This window comes from Phocoena phocoena, chromosome 6, assembly GCF_963924675.1.
Source record: "Phocoena phocoena chromosome 6, mPhoPho1.1, whole genome shotgun sequence".
NCBI lineage: Eukaryota > Metazoa > Chordata > Mammalia > Artiodactyla > Phocoenidae > Phocoena > Phocoena phocoena.
This window is the reverse complement of record NC_089224.1, coordinates 58956290-58974151: the sequence shown is the minus strand read 5'-3', so window position 1 is coordinate 58974151 and position 17862 is coordinate 58956290. Positions and strand designations below refer to the sequence as shown.

General features: G+C 43.0%; 1 protein-coding gene across 1 annotated transcript in view; it reads right to left on the bottom strand.

Moving 5' to 3' along the window:
- GLDC (glycine decarboxylase) overlaps positions 1 to 17862 on the bottom strand; it is a 99683-nt gene that overhangs the window by 23913 nt on the left and 57908 nt on the right. The window contains exons 16-18 of the mRNA XM_065878897.1: positions 12473 to 12548; positions 6483 to 6608; positions 4906 to 5055 (exon numbers count right to left, since the gene is read on the bottom strand). Of these exons, the coding sequence (XP_065734969.1) occupies positions 4906 to 5055; positions 6483 to 6608; positions 12473 to 12548 (352 nt within the window). The remainder of the gene's footprint in view (positions 1 to 4905; positions 5056 to 6482; positions 6609 to 12472; positions 12549 to 17862) is intronic.

Sequence of the window (17862 nt, the reverse complement as noted above, 5' to 3'; positions counted from 1 at the left end):
GGGACCTAATGAAACTTCAAAGCTTTTGCACAGCACAGGAAACCATAAACAAGACCAAAAGACAACCCTCAGAACGGGAGAAAATATTTGCAAATGAAGCAACTGACAAAGGATTAATTTCCAAAATTTCTAAGCAGCTCATGCAGCTCAATAACAAAAAAACAAACAACCCAATCCAAAAATAGGCAGAAGACCTAAATAGACATTTCTCCAAAGAAGATATACAGACTGCCAACAAACACATGAAAGAATGCCCAACATCATTAATCATTAAAGAAATGCAAATCAAAACTGCGATGAGATATCATTTCACACCAGTCAGAATGGCCATCATCAAAACATCTAGAAACGATAAATGCTGGAGAGGGTGTGGAGAAAAGGGAACACTCTTGCACTGCTGGTGGGAATGTGAATTGGTACAGCCACTGTGGAGAACAGTATGGAGGTTCGTTAAAAAACTACAAGTAGAACTCCCATATAACCCAGCAATCCCACTACTGGGCATATACCCTGAGAAAACCATAATTCAAAAAGAGTCATGTACCAAAATGTTCATTGCAGCTCTATGTACAATAGTCCGGAGGTGGAAATAACCTAAGTGTCCATCATTGGATGAATGGATAAAGAAGATGTGGCACATATCTACAATGGAATATTACTCAGCCATAAAAAGAAACGAAATCGAGCTATTTGTAATGAGGTGGATGGACCTAGAGTCTGTCATACAGAGTGAAGTAAGTCAGAAAGAGAAAGACAAATACTGTATGCTAACACATATATATGGAATTTAAGAAAAAAAAATGTCACGAAGAACCTAGGGGTAAGACAGGAATAAAGACACAGACCTACTAGAGAATGGACTTGAGGATATGGGGAGGGGGAAGGGTAAACTGTGACAAAGCGAGAGAGAGGCATGGACATATATACACTACCAAATGTAAGGTAGATAGCTAGTGGGAAGCAACCACATAGCACAGGGAGATCAGCTCGGTGCTTTGTGACCGCCTGGAGGGGTGGGATAGGGAGGGTGGGAGGGAGGGAGACGCAAGAGGGAAGAGATATGGGAACATATGTAAAAAAAAAAAAAAAAAAGAATTTATTGAATTTGTTACAATGAAAAAAAAAAAAAGAAATAAAAGGAATCCAAATCGGAAAAGAAAAACTGTCACTCTTTGCAGATGACATGACACTATACATAAAGAATCCTAAAGATGCTACCAGAAAACTACTAGAGCTAATCAATGAATTTGGTAAAGTAGCAGGATACAAAATTAATGCACAGAAATCTCTTGCATTCCTATACACTAATGATGAAAATTCTGAAAGAGAAATTAAGGAAACACTCCCATTTACCATTGCAACAAAAACAATAAAATGCCTAGGAATAAACCTACCTAAGGAGACAAAAGACCTGTATGCAGAAAATTATAAGACACTGATGAAAAAAATTAAAGACATAGAAAGAGATGCAGAGATATACCATGTTCTTGATTGGAAGAATCAACATTGTGAAAATGACTATACTACCCAAAGCAATCTACAGTTTCAATGTAATCCCTATCAAACTACCACTGGCATTTTCCACAGAACTAGAACAAAAAATTTCACAATTTGTATGGAAACACAAAAGAGTCCGAAGAGCCAAAGCAATCTTGAGTAGGAAAAACAGGGCTGGAGGAATCAGGCTCCCTGACTTCAGACTATACTATAAAGCTACAGTCATCAAGACAGTATAGTACTGGCACGAAAACAGAAATATAGATCAATGGAACAGGATAGAAAGCCCAGAGATAAACCCACACACATATGGTCACCTTATCTTTGATAAAGGAGGCAAGAATATACAATGGAGGAAAGAGAGTCTCTTCAATAAATGGTGCTGGGAAAACTGGATAGCTACATGTAAAAGAATGACATTAGAACACTCCCTAACACTGTATACAAAAATAAACTCAAAATGGATTAAAGACCTAAATTTAAGGCCAGACACTATAAAACTCTTAGGGGAAAACATAGGCAGAACAGTCTATGACATCAATCACAGCAACATCCTTTTTGACCCACCTCCTAGTGAAATGGAAATAAAAACAAAAATAAACAAATGGGACCCAATACAACTTAAAAGCTTTTGCACAGCAAAGGAAATCATAAACAAGACGAAAAGACAGCCCTCAGAATGGGAGAAAATATTTGTAAACAAAGCAACTGACAAAGGATTAATCTCCAAAATATACAAGCAGCTCATGCAGCTCAATGTCAAAAAAAACAAACAACCCAATCCAAAAAATGGGCAGAAGACCTAAATAGACATTTCTCCAAAGAAGATATACAGATTGCCAACAAACACATGAAAGGATGCTCAACATCACTAACCATTAGAGAAATGCAAATCAAAACTACAATGAGGTATCACCTCACACCAGTCAGAATGGCCATCATCAAAATATCTACAAACAATAAGTGCTGGAGAGGGTGTAGAGAAAAGGGAACCCTCTTGCACTGTTGGTGGGAATGTAAATTGATACAGCCACTATGGAGAACAGTATGGAGGTGCCTTAAAAATCTACAAATAGAACCACCATATGACCCAGCAATCCCACTACTGGGCATATACTCTGAGAAAACCATAATTCAAAAAGAGGCATGGGGCTTCCCTGGTGGCGCAGTGGTTGAGAGTCCGCCTGCCGATGCAGGGGACACGGGTTCGTGTCCCGGTCCGGGAGGATCCCACATGCCGTGGAGCGGCTGGGCCCGTGAGCCATGGCCACTGAGCCTGTGCGTCTGGAGCCTGTGCTCCGCAATGGGAGAGGCCACAGCAGTGAGAGGCCCGCGTACCGCAAAAAAAAAAAAAAAAGAGACATGTACCACAACGTTCATTGCAGCACTATTTACAATAGCCAGGACATGGAAGCAACCTAAGTGTCCATCGACAGATGAATGGATAAAGAAGATGTGGCACATATATACAATGGAATATTACTCAGCCATAAAAAGAACGAAATTCAACTATTTGTAGTGAGGTGCATGGATCTAGAGTCTGTCATACAAATTTGTCATACAAATACCGTGTGTTAACACATTTATATGGAATCTTAAAAAAAAGAAACATGGTTCTGATGAACCTAGGGGCAGGACAGGAATAAAGAAGCAGATGTAGAGAATGGACTTGAGGACACGGGGAGGGGGAAGGGTAAGCTGGGACAAAATGAGAGAGTAGTACTGACATATATACACTTCCAAATGTAAAACAGATAGCTAGTGGGAAGCAGCTGCATAGCCCAGGGAAGTCAGCTCGGTGCTCTGTGACCACCTAGAGGGGTGGGATAGGGAGGGTGGGAGGGAGACACAAGAGGTGGGGGGGGGATATGGGGATATATGTATATATATAACTGATTCACTTTGTTATACAGCAGAAACTAACACTACATTGTAAAGCAATTATACTCCAATAAAGATGTTAAAAAAAAAAAATACTGCAACCTAAACCTGGCATCCCACAGGCAGCGTGGCTTGTGGTTTCTATGGAAACAGCAACTGACTTTTTAGCCTAATTTAGATTTGAATATACAGTCAATTCCTAAGTATTCACCCCAAGAGGGAGAAGAGGAAGTACCCCTAGCGCAAGAAAGGATAGTACCTCCCTGCTATTGAAACAGGCAATTTCTAGCACCCCTGCTTTGGGTATTATGCACTTTACCAAAGGGCCCCTTAGGGCACGTGGCTATAAAGGGCTGAAAGGCTGATGGAGAGAATACTGAGCCGAGGGAGAGAAAGGGAGGCTGACAGCTTTCCTGGACCATCCTGGTACCGGCCACAACATTCAATGAGTGTTCCTGCCACTTTGGCATTTGGACTAATTGTGAATGTGGTCAAAGATAAAGAATCCATTTATGCTACTGAAGCAACAGAATCCCTGGACTACTCAAAAGAAATCAGACAGGAGCAAAGAAAAGCAGAGAGTCTGAAATGGTTAAAAAAACTTCTTTTTTTAAAATAAGGGACTTCCCTGGTGGCGCAGTGGTTAAGAATCCACCTGCCAATGCAGGGGATACGGGTTCCAGCCCTTGTCTGGGAAGATCCCACATGCCACAGAGCAACTAAGCCCGTGCGCTACAACCGCTAAGCCTGCGCTCTAGAGCCCGCAAGCCACAACTATTGAAGCCCACGTGCCTAGAGCCCGTGCTCCGCAACAAAGAGAAGCCACCGCAATGAGAAGCCCGTGCACAGCAACAAAGAGTAGCCCCCGCTCGCTGCAACTAGAGAAAGCCAGCGTGCAGCAACAAAGACGCAATGCAGCCCAAAATAAATAAATAAATTTATTTTTTAAAAAAAAGGAGAGGAGGAAGCTGAGAAGACTCTTAAAAAGATGATAAGTCCCTGTCCTCCAGTCTCCCTAACGCATTTCCTCAAAGGTACACATCACACAAACCACCACCACACCCCCGAAGCCCTGCCAAGAAGTCAGGATCAGCCCTTCGGGGACAGAGCTATTCAGCTGTTTCACACTGATGAAGCTGAAGCTAGTCCAAGGCCATGGAAGATCAACAGCCACCAGTGGCCAAAACTTGGGTCTAAATTCCCTCAGAAAGGGAGTCAGGTGACCTCATCGCCTTTAGTACCCCCAGAGGGATAACACCCTGTGACAAGCTAAGGACATTCAGCTCACTCCCTGCTTCCCTTCAACCTTTTTACCTCCTCCTCAGCATCACCCATGACCTCCTTAGGGTCTGTAATCTCAGTGAAATTGTGGTACATACTTTCTTTGATTTGGCAATATAGAAAAAGTCAGTCTCTGTTCTGAATTCAGTGTCATGTTTTAAGACAACTGGCAAGAAATCAAAGAAAATGAATTTTTTCTTTTTTGTACTTAACCATTTTCTCAGGGAGCCCTCTCACACTGCCCACCTGAGCATTCATATTTGCTCCGTCCAGGTAGACCTGTCCTCCGTGTTGGTGGATCAGGTCACACACATCTCCGATGTTCTCTTCAAACACTCCATTGGTGGATGGGTACGTAATCATGATTGCTGCCAGGTTCTCCTTGTGTTTATCCACCTGAAAGATAAAAAAGGGCAGAGGGAGACAATGAGAGGGAATGTTTCTTTCTTAGCCAATCCCTCGCTTTTTATTTTAAAGGATTAAGAAAGACGAGGACTTGTTCTTTTCATTCCTGGAACTGTCTCAATGTAGGATGACACTAATAGAAGGTCCACAGCCATTACCCCCTTTGTAAATCATTCCAAAGAAATAACAAGATCCCTTCAGGATAGGTCTCCATTGTCAAAACCAAAAAACTGTTCAGAAGATTTTTGGGTATTTTGGGCTCAACTCTCTAAAGTGGTTTTCCTTCGGTTCAAATCATCTCAATAATTACTTCAGATCTTTTCGGTTCCAGACAAGTTGATTCTCACAGTTAATCTCTCTCTCTGCTCATCTTGCCATATCCACCCTTATCCCCTTTCCCTCCCATTCTACTGAAATTAGAATTCCCACTAGGAGTGTTCTGCTCTGATTAAAAAAAAAACTCCATCGTTTTTCCTTTTGACAGAAGGCAAGCATATATAAAAGGCATGTTCCCGTTTTTTTGACCAGCAAGTCAGTGAATAGGCTCATGTGGAAATGAAAAGAAAAAATTTTAAGGTCATATCCTATTTTGGAGAGACTTAATAATTATAACTACAGGCGCAGAATATTTATCAGTAAAAACTTTATGGAGCTATGGAAGCAGGAGGGTGGGTACGAGAGGTGAGCAGCGTTGTGTGTTTTCATCTTCCCTTTGAGGTAGTTACATGAAGTTCTCAGTCTCCATACCTAATAACCCCGACAAAATCACATTGCTATTCAAGTGATTTCCTTCCCTCTTAAGATGCAGCCTCCAGTCCACCAGTGGAAAGCAGATACAGTTGCTAGGCAACCTCTTCCTGGAGGTTGGGAGGTTGGGAGTGGGGATTGGTGCTGGAAGAAGGAAGATGGAATATTGCCTGAAATTCAGCAGGTAACGGTTGGGCCCATCACAAGCATCTGCAAAATCTACATTTATGTTTTAATTCCCAACACAAAGATTGAGCAGACCAGTGACTGCCAGTGAGACTGTTAATGGGGGAAGGAGGGGAAGGTTGGGCAGAAGGAGGCAGGTAGATCCTGCAAGGAGTATCCTTACTACCACTGTGAATAATTCAGTTTCTTACACATGCACACATTAGATGAGGGGATTTCAGCGTAAAGGACTTTCTCCCTGTTAGAGAAGGAAGAGGTAAAATAGACTGTGGTCAGCTTTACTCTGGACCAGAAATGTGACTCTTGCTTTTATTTTTCTTATAGAGTCGGCTAGGTTGTCTGATTTTATGCCATTCCCCCTAGACTCATTCAGAGGAGGAACTGCAGTCTTTTAATTAGAATGCAAAAGAAGATAAACCATCCCTGATCCCCACAACTTCTTTCCAACCCAGACCTCCCCCATCTGTTAAGTGGAAGATGAGTACCATAGCCTTGAGGTGAGCTGCATCGATATTCCCGTATTTATCCACCTCCACAGGCTGAATCTTCATGCCTGCCATGTGTGCACTTGCAGGATTGGTTCCATGTGCGGATTTTGGAATGAGGCAAACCTTAGGAGTGGAATGAAAGGAAGGAAGGAGAGAAAAATCACCAGGCTATTCATAATGACAGAAAAGTCCTACAAAATACTTGGAGCACAAATTCAATAGGTGTCACGTGCTATTTAAATTGACCAGTAGTGCCTTAAAGTCTACTACTATTTCATTAGTACCGTATTACAAAACAATGTCCAACAGGAGTTTACACTGAATCCCCAAATACTGTTCCCTAAAGACTTTCAGAATATTAATACTCTCCTCCCTTATCCCAGCAACACCAAAAACAGGCCTAGACTTATTCTAACCTTGTCTCACCTATAATATATAGAAAGCACCTTACAAGAACGTGAGATTGGAAGTTAAACTCTGGGACTCAAATGTACACATCACAGCTCCAGTGCTCTGCTTGGCTCTACTGAGACCAGAAGAAGTAATAGTCGACATATTCCAAGGCCTCCCAGTGCCAACACACCAATGACTACTTCATTATTGGATGCTTACTCTGTGCAATGAATTGTTAGTTGCCATGAGAATCATAACTAAGCACAAATGCCGATCAGCCCCTGCCCTGTGCTCACACACTGCATTCACTGACAAGGCTGGCATCCATATAAATAAATGTCTAGAAGGACTTCCCTGGAGGTCCAGTGGCTAAGACTCCGCGCTTCCAGTGCAGGGGACGCGGGTTCGATCCCTGGTTGGGGAACTAAGATCCCACATGCCGGGCGGTGCGGTCAGATTAAAATATAAAAATAAACAAATAAATAAAAGGACCCTTTAAACAGGGACTACATCACCTCAACCTAGTCTCCTTGGCCAGTGGAAACATTTCCTCCTCCCTTATCTGAGGAAGCCATTCCTCTCTTTCCAAAGCATCTTGTCGTTGTCAGTATAATTAGGGAAATAAAAATTCTTTTAAAAAAATGTCTAGAGCCCACAGGTACCAAAGGAACTCAGAATAACGGGGTGCCACTTCAAGTTGAAGAGATCAAGAGAAAGTATGTCAAGAGCTAGAACCTAAGCCAGAGCTTAAAGATGTGCTGAATTCTTATGGAAGGCGGATGGTAGGCACGCACAACATTAAAACTCCCAGATTTAGGGCTTCCCTGGTGGTGCAGTGGTTGAGAGTCCGCCTGCCGATGCAGGGGACACGGGTTCGTGCCCCGGTCCGGGAAGATCCCACATGCCACGGAGCGGCTGGGCCCGTGAGCCATGGCCGCTGAGCCTGCGCGTCCGGAGCCTGTGCTCAGCAATGGGAGAGGCCACAACAGTGAGAGGCCCGCGTACCGCAAAAAAAAAAAAAAATCCCCAGATTTAAATCATTTTCACTTCCTGCCCCCAAATCATGTGAACACAGGTGTTCTGTATGATCTGATGGTGCCCCACTACAGCAAAGGGCCTCATGGAGCTCCCTCCAACAGAAAGCAACAAGAAGAAGCAATATTGACCCTGAAAACAATCCTGTTTTTCTTTTTTTTTAATCCCAGAACCAATACTGACACCCCTTGAAGAGAAATGGATGGGCATCATAAAAATGGGCTTATGAAGGGGAAATTTAGCTTACAGCCGTTTCCTCAAAAACAGCAAAGCCATCTACTTAGGCAAAGCCATCTACTTAGGCAAAATGCATGTGATCCAAAGAGAACTACAAACAGAGGCAAACATGAAATTACTTTGTTGTTCTTCTGCAGACAGAGAGTTAGTGCCTCTTTTGAATGGTTACTGGTCTCATGCTGATCATGCTGTGTTGTCCTCAAATCCTTTTTCTTGTTTAAATGTTTCCCTTTTGTATTAAATTCTTTAATTTCTCAGGACCAACGCTGGAGTTATTTTTCCTTTCTCACAAGATATTTTTATTCTACCAAAGGATCTTTGGATAAAAGGATACCTTCTGGGCAGAACACTGATCAAGGAAGGGAAAGGTGAATATTTAAAAGTGAATATAAAATATTTGTTAAAGGCCGCAATGAAGAATTCATACCAGAGAAGTTACGAGGCAACAAAAACATCCAAGCTAAAAATGTCACTCATCTTGCGATACACTGAATAGCATCCAAATGTGTCCACATTCTAATTCCAGAGTCTACGAATGTGACTTTATTTGGCAAAAGGGATTTTGCTGGTGTGATTAAGTTAAGGATCTTGAGGTGAGAAATTGAGGATCTTGAGATGGGATCTTGAAATCTGGATTATAGGTTGGACCCTAAATGCATTCACAAGTGTTCTCATCATAAGGAACCAGGGGAAGCTTTGACTACAGAGGAGGTAGAAGATGTGATAACTGAACAAGGGGTTGGAGTGATGGCAGGAAGGGGCCATGAGTCAAGGAATGTAGGAGGCCTCCAGAAACTAGGAAAGGCAAAGAAACAGATTCTCTCCTGGATCCTCCAGAAGGAACGAGCCCTGCCAACACACTGACTTTAGCCAAGTGAAACCAATTTCAGACTTCTAGCGTCCATAACTATAAGAAAAAAAAACCTGTGTTGTTCTAAGCCACTAAATTTGTAGTAATTTGTCACAGTAGCCATGGGAAACTAATACACATCCTGATATAAGGATTAGCGGAAAGAAAAGGTCTCAGTGGTTTTGTCAGGAATTTTTTGCTGTTAGATGTTTCTGATTTTCTATGTGGATCCTCACTTTAAAAATTGTGGCGTTGCAAAGGACTTGGAAATAACAGGACCCAGATTTGCTATTTTATCAACACTAACCCTCTTTGGTTAGTGTTTAGGTGGATGCTGTGTTTTTCTAACCCCCCAATGCACCTGGTACAGACCCAACATAGCTCATCCTCAAACCCTTGCTGGGGGCTTCCCTGGTGGTGCAGTGGTTAAGAATCCATCTGCCAATGCAGGGGACACGGGTTCAAGCCCTGCTCTGGTAAGATGCCACTTGCCGCGGAGCAACTAAGCCCATGAGCAACAACTACTGAAGCCCGTGTGCCACAACTACTGAAGCCTGTGCACCTAGAGCCTGTGCTCCGCAACAAGCCACCGCAATGAGAAGCCACTCACTGCAAGGAAAAGTAGCCCCCACTTGCGACAACCAGAGAAAGCCAGCACACAGCAACGGAAGACCCAACGCAGCCAAAAAACAAATGAATAAATAAATAAAATAAATCTATAAAAAAAAAAAAGACTTGCTGAATGAGTGACAGATTAAGGAGGAGGGCCACTTTGCAAGGGAAATCAATTTCTTACCACAGGTAAAATCGAAAAACAAAAGGCCACTCCTTTGCCTCAGGCAGCTGAGAAAAGAAAAATACATACAGGTTTTGGGGGTGTTTTTTGGCGGTGGGTTTTTTTTGTTTTTTGGGGAAGTTTTTTGGTCAGCGTTTTCCCTTTGTATAGGAAATTCAGCCTCTGATCCACAAACCTGAGTTAGTATTTGACAGGCAAATTGAGTTAATAATCATAAAGTGTTTAGGACAGTGCCTGGCACAGGGTAATTTCTAGATAAGTGTTTGTTAAATAATTTGTATTCTCTCAAGTTAAACTGGTAAATCAAGAACTTGGCCATTGCATTTTAGGAACCTCTGAAATTTAACCTAAGAGTAAATGTGAAAATAACTTCCAAAACAGCTTGAAATAAGAGAATCATCAGGAACCCGGGAGGTTCTGTAGCACATGACTTCCCCACATTCTTTTTTTTTTCCAAAAGAAGGATATATTTTACTAGATTCCATTAGAGTCTGTTGTATGGAAACAGCTGTCTTAGACATCTGATGCTGAAAAGTCCTCCCTGATTATTTGAATAATAAGTCATTTTCTTTTTCTCTAACTAAAAAAGTTAGGTTTACTTAAAATCTTTAATCTAGAAAGGATGCCAACATTTCCAAACTTAAGAGTTCTGTATTTCTACAAGCTCAGTGACTGGGTAGCCTTCCCTGCCTCCCCTCACCCACCCCCCAAAATGCAGCATCCCACTCCTCTCTGTCCTTCAGTGGAATAACCTCTCCCAACATTTCAGTGATGGTAGTGTGAACAGTGGTGCCAGAAGAAAAGTCACACACAAGGGGACTGAGAGAGAAGGGAGGACTGGAAAAAACAAAGAAGGAAAAGGAACTAAAAAGAATCCATGAGTCACAGAACAACTCTGCCCAGGCCCAATCAAAACGTCTCTCATCCTTTTTCCTTGACCTTTCTGGTTTGGTCCCCAACTCCTAGACATTCACAGATAGCTCCGGGTGTCAGACTAAAGAGCAAGGGAACCCAGGAGGAATGGGAAGTATCACAGAGTGGACAGACCCGGGGTTTAGCTGGCCTTTTCTCGGTAGCTGCTCACTGGCCTTCCACAAGCACCACAGTGTAGATCTCGGCGGCCTCTCCATAAAGCAGGAGCGACATGAAGATGGTTACACAGGATGAATGGCTCCCTCCCCAGGAGTCCCAGACACCTCATGATTAAAGAACATAACAATGGGAAGTTCCAGGGCCTACTGAGTACATGGAAGCCACGGAGGAAAAATAGAGAAAGCAACTTTAAATGTCAGTCATCTGGCATCCTCTCACTGGAGTCCCAGTGTTTCCCTTCTGACTCTATGACAGTGCTGAGGTTCTGAGGTCCAAAGAATAATTGTAATTCCAAACTAACCCTTCCTTAGAAAGTTAAAGAATTCAACACCCAAGCAAAAAAAAAAAGTTGAAATATCAGGGACTGTATCTGTCTGATTTATCGCTTGATCTCTCTCTGGACTGGCACGCACAGTACCTTGCATGTGGCCAGTCTTCAATAACTTATTCAAGTAATAAATGTCCTGTTTTCCGAAAGGTCTTTGAAAATCAATTCTATTCCCCAACCAGGACGAAGGCCTGGGAAAACACACCTGTGTAATCAGGATGGATAAACAAGGGAAGGTGGGAGAAAAATTTTTTTCTCCCCTTTTGTGAAAGGGAAGTGAAATAGTATTTAAATTCTTCACTGCAAAATCCAGGCAACTGGCCATAAACAATCTTCCAGCTTTAATAAAACCAGGAATGGACTAAGATTGGACTACCACCCACTGCACCCCACTTCTGTGGGCAGCCAGACCACCCCAGCACCTTTTCCTCTAACTCTCCTGGGCTGGGCAGACGCTTCGACCTGCTCCTGGATCCTACCCACTGCTCCCTCTACCACCACCTCCACAGCTCATGCAGTTCAAGTTTAACGTGGCCATCACCAAAATGAAGGTCCCGGGAACACAGACCTCCTTCAGCCACAATCTGAAGCCTGTGTTGTTAGGTCATCTGCTAAAGGCACTGCCTTTGGGGATTAGTGGAGGCCTGGCGAGCCCATTAGCACCTGCTGGCCGCACAAGGGACCCCCAAAAGCAGTTTGGACCCTAGAGACTAGACTCTCACCCAAAGCAAACAAAGAAGCAGAACCGTGAACTCTGCTCCATGTCTTCTTTTGTTGCTTAGAGCTGAGAATCACTTAATAGGGAGTTTATTTATCCAATAAATATTTTCTGAGCATACATATGACAAGAACTGTGCTCAGGCACGGTAGGAGTTACAGAAGAATGAAAGCTCAGTCTCTGCCCTCTGTCCAGGGCTGAGCCAAGGAGGGAGGCTTGGAATGGCAACATTCCTGCCCCTTCCTCCCTTCGCTCCCTGCGGGGAGCAGGTCCACAGCCAACTGGCTGACTTTTACAGACTGGCTTTGAGAGAAAGCCTTTTATCTCCAAATGTTTTCCCTCAAAATGGTCCAGTGAAACGTCTTGGAGGCAAGGATCGTAATAGCCAGTTCACAGACATTTGTTTCTTGATTTTATGTTTCCCCAGCTTCTTCCAAGAAGACTTGGAGGGAGTGTCCCACAGAATGAAAGGGACCCTAAAGCTGAACCTGCTGCCCTCCCCCCACCCCCCGACGGTGAGCAAACGGTCCACACTCACTGTTCTGTGTCTCTCTCCTTTCCCGTCTAAGTAGGCTCGGATAGTGGCTAGCCCAGCGTATTCCCCCTGGGCTCCGCTGCAAAGACAGGAAGAAAAGGGTCAGAGCTTTATGCCTCTCTGCTTTCATTTACTCATTCAATATTCATCAGGCACAGGCTGTGTGTTCACCAACATTGACACTAAAAGCTCACCTAGGACCCCTGCATGGGCCTAAAGTCTTGAACAACCAGAACAGTACCTGGTCTGTGCACTAAAGCTTACCCATGCACCTAAAACAATTATTTTTATTATGGAAAATTCCAAAATTATAGAAAAGTAGAGAGAAGAACATAAGGAACCATCACATTATACCTATCACTCAGATTTAAAAATGATCAGATTATGGTCAATCTTGTTTCCACCTATATCCCTCAGTCTGAACTAGATTATTTTGAAGCAGAATTCAAGCATCATATCATTTCATCAATTCAATCTTCAATATGTATCTTTCAAAGATAAGAATTATTTTTGGGCTTCCCTAGTGGCACAGTGGTTGAGAGTCCGCCTGCCGATGCAGGGGACACAGGTTCGTGCCCCGGTCCAGGAAGATCCCACATGCCGTGGAGCGGCTGGGCCCATGAGCCATGGCCACTGAGCCTGCACGTCCGGAGCCTGTGCTCCGCAATGGGAGAGGACACAACAGTGAGAGGCCCGCGTACCGCAAAAAAAAAAACAAAAAAAAAAAACACAAAGATAAGAATTATTTTTAAAAGATAACTGTAGGGACTTCCCTGGTGGTCCAGTGGTTAACACTCCACGTTTCCACTGCACTGGGCACGAGTTTGATCCTGGTTGGGGAACTAAGATCCCACATGCCGCATGGCGCGGTGTGCATGCATGCATGCATAAATGAATGAATAAATACAAAAGATAACTAATTATTACATCTAAAACAATGAACAATAATTTCTTAACATCACCAAATGTTCAGTCAATGATCAGATTACCCCAAAGGAACTGTACACTTGGAGTGTGGCACCAGTCCTGACAGCCTCAGGGTTGGCTTTCCCAAGCCCTAATGCTCATGGCTGCTAGAGGCTGGCCATCCCCATCTCAGCAGTCCTTGAAGACACTACTTTTAGAGAACACTTAATGACTAACATTCCAGGGAGGGATGCTGAGTCAGTCATAAACTGTTACTTAATGTTCTCAGTACTCTCTGCAGGAAGGAAAGGAAGTGAGTAATAGGTTTTTTTAAACCCATTCAAAATGCATATTTCCTCCATTTCACAAAATTACACCATCTTTTGACTCTGTGGAAGGCGCAGTGGTTTTGGCATTCATCGCTTCTGGTCACTCCGTAATATTGAGACCATACTCTAAAAAAGCACAAGGCTTAAGAATAAATTAGATAAACTGTTTAATTTCTAAACTAAAAGCTAAAATTTTGAGCATTGGAAAACATTTTTTGAGAGAACACTGGGATGGAACCAGTTGAATTTGAAATATCTGCAAACTAGCATAGGGGCATTGATGGTTTGGTGTCAGGAGACGGCCGAATTGACGATTTAGGGCTCAGCATGAGACAAGGACAGAGAACAGGGAAACATCTGGGTGTGCAGGGAGGAGAGCCTGGCTGGAGGAAAGGAAGGAAAGTGGTGATTTCCACAGTGTGGGTGTCACAGAGCAACAGAAGAGACTAGATGAGTTAGGGAATAATAATAATAAGTATAAACTGCTCCATTAATTAAGCACTTCCTCTTTACCAGGCTGTGCACGGAGTAAACACAGGTAAATGGGAAACATTGTTGTTGTCACCACCAAGCATTTTACATCATCTTAATCCTCCTAATACCCCCACAAGGTAGGTACCATTGTCCTCATTTTGCACATGAAGAAACTGAGTTAGAATATTACATGCCCAACCGGCCAACAGTGACAGCCGGAGACATTGATACAAGTTGGCCCGTCTTAAGGGGCCTTGTGCTTCACTTGTAAGCAGTGAGGCTCCTCTGAGCACTCTGTGCTTCCCAAAGGATTGAGAATCATGGGAGCAAATGCTGGCTTTCCTTCACAGAACCCTTGTCTGACAGAACTAGGAGGTTTAGCTCCATGTAAAAGGCCTGTCCCCATAAGACCCGGGGCACCCATTTCCTCATCACCCACACTGAGTGAGCTTTGCCTCTCTCCTCTCTCTTCCAGGGAGGGAGGCAAATACTCGGCTTCTGTTTTCCTGGCTTCTGAAAAACAAGTTCTAGCTCATTTGATGTTCTTTATTTTGAGAACAGGAAAATGAATATGCCACGTTTTAGCAAACCACTTACACCACTATTTACTTAGCCTCTCTGTGTTCTCATCTCTGAAATGTGCATAATAATTGCACCCAACTCGAAGGGCAGATATAAGACATGAGATGATCCATGGTAAAGGGCTTTTCACAGTGCCTGGCACTAGGTAAACACTCATTAAGTGCTGGCACCTGTCATCACTATCATCGACGTCATCATCATCATCATCATCACCATCTTCAGGCAGCAACCCTCGTCACTCTGTGACACAGGATGGGCTGAGGATGGGCTACCACAGCACTTGAACGAGCACTTCCACAACCCTCAACCTCTATCACCCTCTCCTTTCCCTCCAACAAGCCAAATCCACCATTCTTCAACTGTCCCAACTCAAGTTCTGCCTCTTCCATAAAGCCATCCCCAAAGTCACAAATCCAGCTCCTCACCATGGCCTACAAATCCCCCACGTGATCTGTGACTTCCACCCACCTCTACACCCATGTCTTCTGCCATCCTCTCCTTGTTCGCTATCCTCCAGCCACCCAGGCCTTCTTCCTTCCCTGAAACATATCAAGCCAATGTCTGCCTTGGGGCTTTTCACTAAATGTTCCTTCTGCTTGGAAAGCTCCTCCTCTAGTTCTTCAAATATCTATCTTCTTCTCAGTATTTAGGTCTCAGCTCAAGTGTCACCTCCTCAGAGAGGCCTTCCCTGAAGGCAGAAATCTTATCTGTCTTTATCAACATTGTATTCTCTATGCCAAGAACACTGACATAGGGGGTGTTCAATAAATACTGATTGACTGACTGACTGACTGAATTATTCTTTACCTCCTCCAAACTCGCGTAGTATTTTACTCTACTCGTTCTTCTGATAATACCATCCTATTCATACACTGTACACTGAAAATTATTATAGATCTCACATGTACTTCGTGTGCCTATTTTATCTCAATTAGGGTATAGGCTTTGAGAATAGGATCTTAGGTATTAGAGTTCTATACATTCACAGGGAATATATAGAATAGTACTATGCATGGAGTAACTCTGCAATAAATGTTTAGTCAATTTGTTCAAAATTGAGTTCTTCTCCAGTCCAGACAATCAACATTAATGTCATCCTTTCTCCCATGGAAAGGGACTTCAGCATATGGATTTTGTATTTCTCTCTGTTTTTCTCATGACTTCTACTCATCTTGTTTTGTTGGAAGACCAACCAAGGTGTTTAGACAAGGAGTGAAAGAAGAGACTGGAGCTAGAAGCCAGTAATCCAGGAGAAAGGCAACATGCTCAAGACTTGATCAGGAATGCCGGGTGTTTTCTACCTTAGATACTCTTAAAAATCATCCATGTTTCAACTCAAAAAAGTACAAAAGATATGTTCTAAATGCCACACAAGTCTTATTCCTGGGGTACTATGGAAATAAGGGGAATTATTAGTGCCACCTGTTGGTGGAAAAGTATTATGAAAAGTAAAACTGCTTATATGCATAACCCAGACTGAGAACCCATCAGAAAAGCACTACCTGCGGAGGGGCAGCTAGGATAGTGGTCTTCTGACATCTATTTAAAATGAAGTGGCTAGTGGCCTGGACCTGCAGAGCCAGCCACAGTGATGCTGTGGAGCCTCTGAGGGGAGCCTCAGACCCATTTAGAAGTGCCAGGTAGGCATAAGTTTAAACTGTCTGAGAAAAACAAGGCCCCCAGTCATGGCATTTACTCAGGCTGGTGAAAAAACTGCAACATATTGTACTGTTTAACACTGAATGAGTGAGAACTAGCAACTTCTTCCAAAACCCAAACTCATTCTACAAAGAATCCACAAGAAATCCAGTAGACTAGACGAAGCTAGAACAACTGTATAGCAAGTACAAAAGTCCGTGAGGTGAAAATAAATTGAAGTTGATGGGATTCAACAGTTTTGTAATGATTTAAACCTAGACCCTATTAGTGTCAGTGCATCATCGAAAGTGTGGGATTTCAGGGCAGCTATTCAATGTGAATTTGGCAAAAAAATTAATTAAAGGGGCGGTGGAATTTGAAGATGGCATGACAGAGCTAGAGTGATAGTTCAGCTCTTTTGCTAAGATAAGAGCAAGAAGGACAAAATAAACTTCAAAGATTTTTATCATTTTACCTTTACCTTTGCTAAGAGCACTGAGCAAAGGTTAAGATTAAGAAATATTACAATTTAGTTCTATCTGGAAAGGTTAAACTTTGAGATCTTTGGAACAAATTTTTATTGGACTATCACACAAAATAAATCCCAAGGGACACTTGGAAACTTCCACTAGATTTTAGAAATATAACTGCAGATATGTCTTCCTATGATGAAGCAGGAACATGGATGGCCTGCTCCTCCAGATGATTTTGCAGAATGATATGCAAGGCCAATAGTCACAGGTGGAAAGCACAGCACTTTTTAAGCATAAAATTTAAGCATAAGATTATAAGTGAATTGTATCCTATAAAGAAGGCATTTTGGTCAGTTACTGAGTACCTTTGTCACTGATTGCAGAAGTCATCCTCAACCAGTCATGAAATAACCTCTTTGTTCCACCTAAAGAATACAGTGGCTGACTTTATATACACCGTAAGAAATGCCTCAGAAGCTGGCTGCTTGGGAATATTTGAAGATGGATTACTGCAGCTGCTGTTTTTAAGAGAAAGATTTCTGCACAGTATACATACTTACAAAAAAGTAACAGAGAACCCATTTGCATGACTGCAGAATACGCTACAATTCATGACTTAGTGTGAACCCCAGCAGTCACCAAAAGTCCTGTTGAATTATACTATAAATTGAACTGGGAAAACAGTAGGATGTTTTATTTATACAAGTCAAAAGGTGTTAAAAATGTGCCCTAGGGAATTCCCTAGTGGCACAGTGGTTGAGAATCCACCAGCTTGGGCTTCCCTGGTGGCGCAGTGGTTGAGAGTCCGCCTGCCGATGCAGGGGACACGGGTTCATGCCCCGGTCCGGGAAGATCCCACATGCCGCGGAGCGGCTGGGTCCTTGAGCCATGGCCGCTGAGCCTGCGCGTCCGGAGCCTGTGCTCCGCAACGGGAGAGGCCACAACAGTGAGAGGCCCGTGTACCGCAAAAAAAAAAAATAGAAAAAGAAAA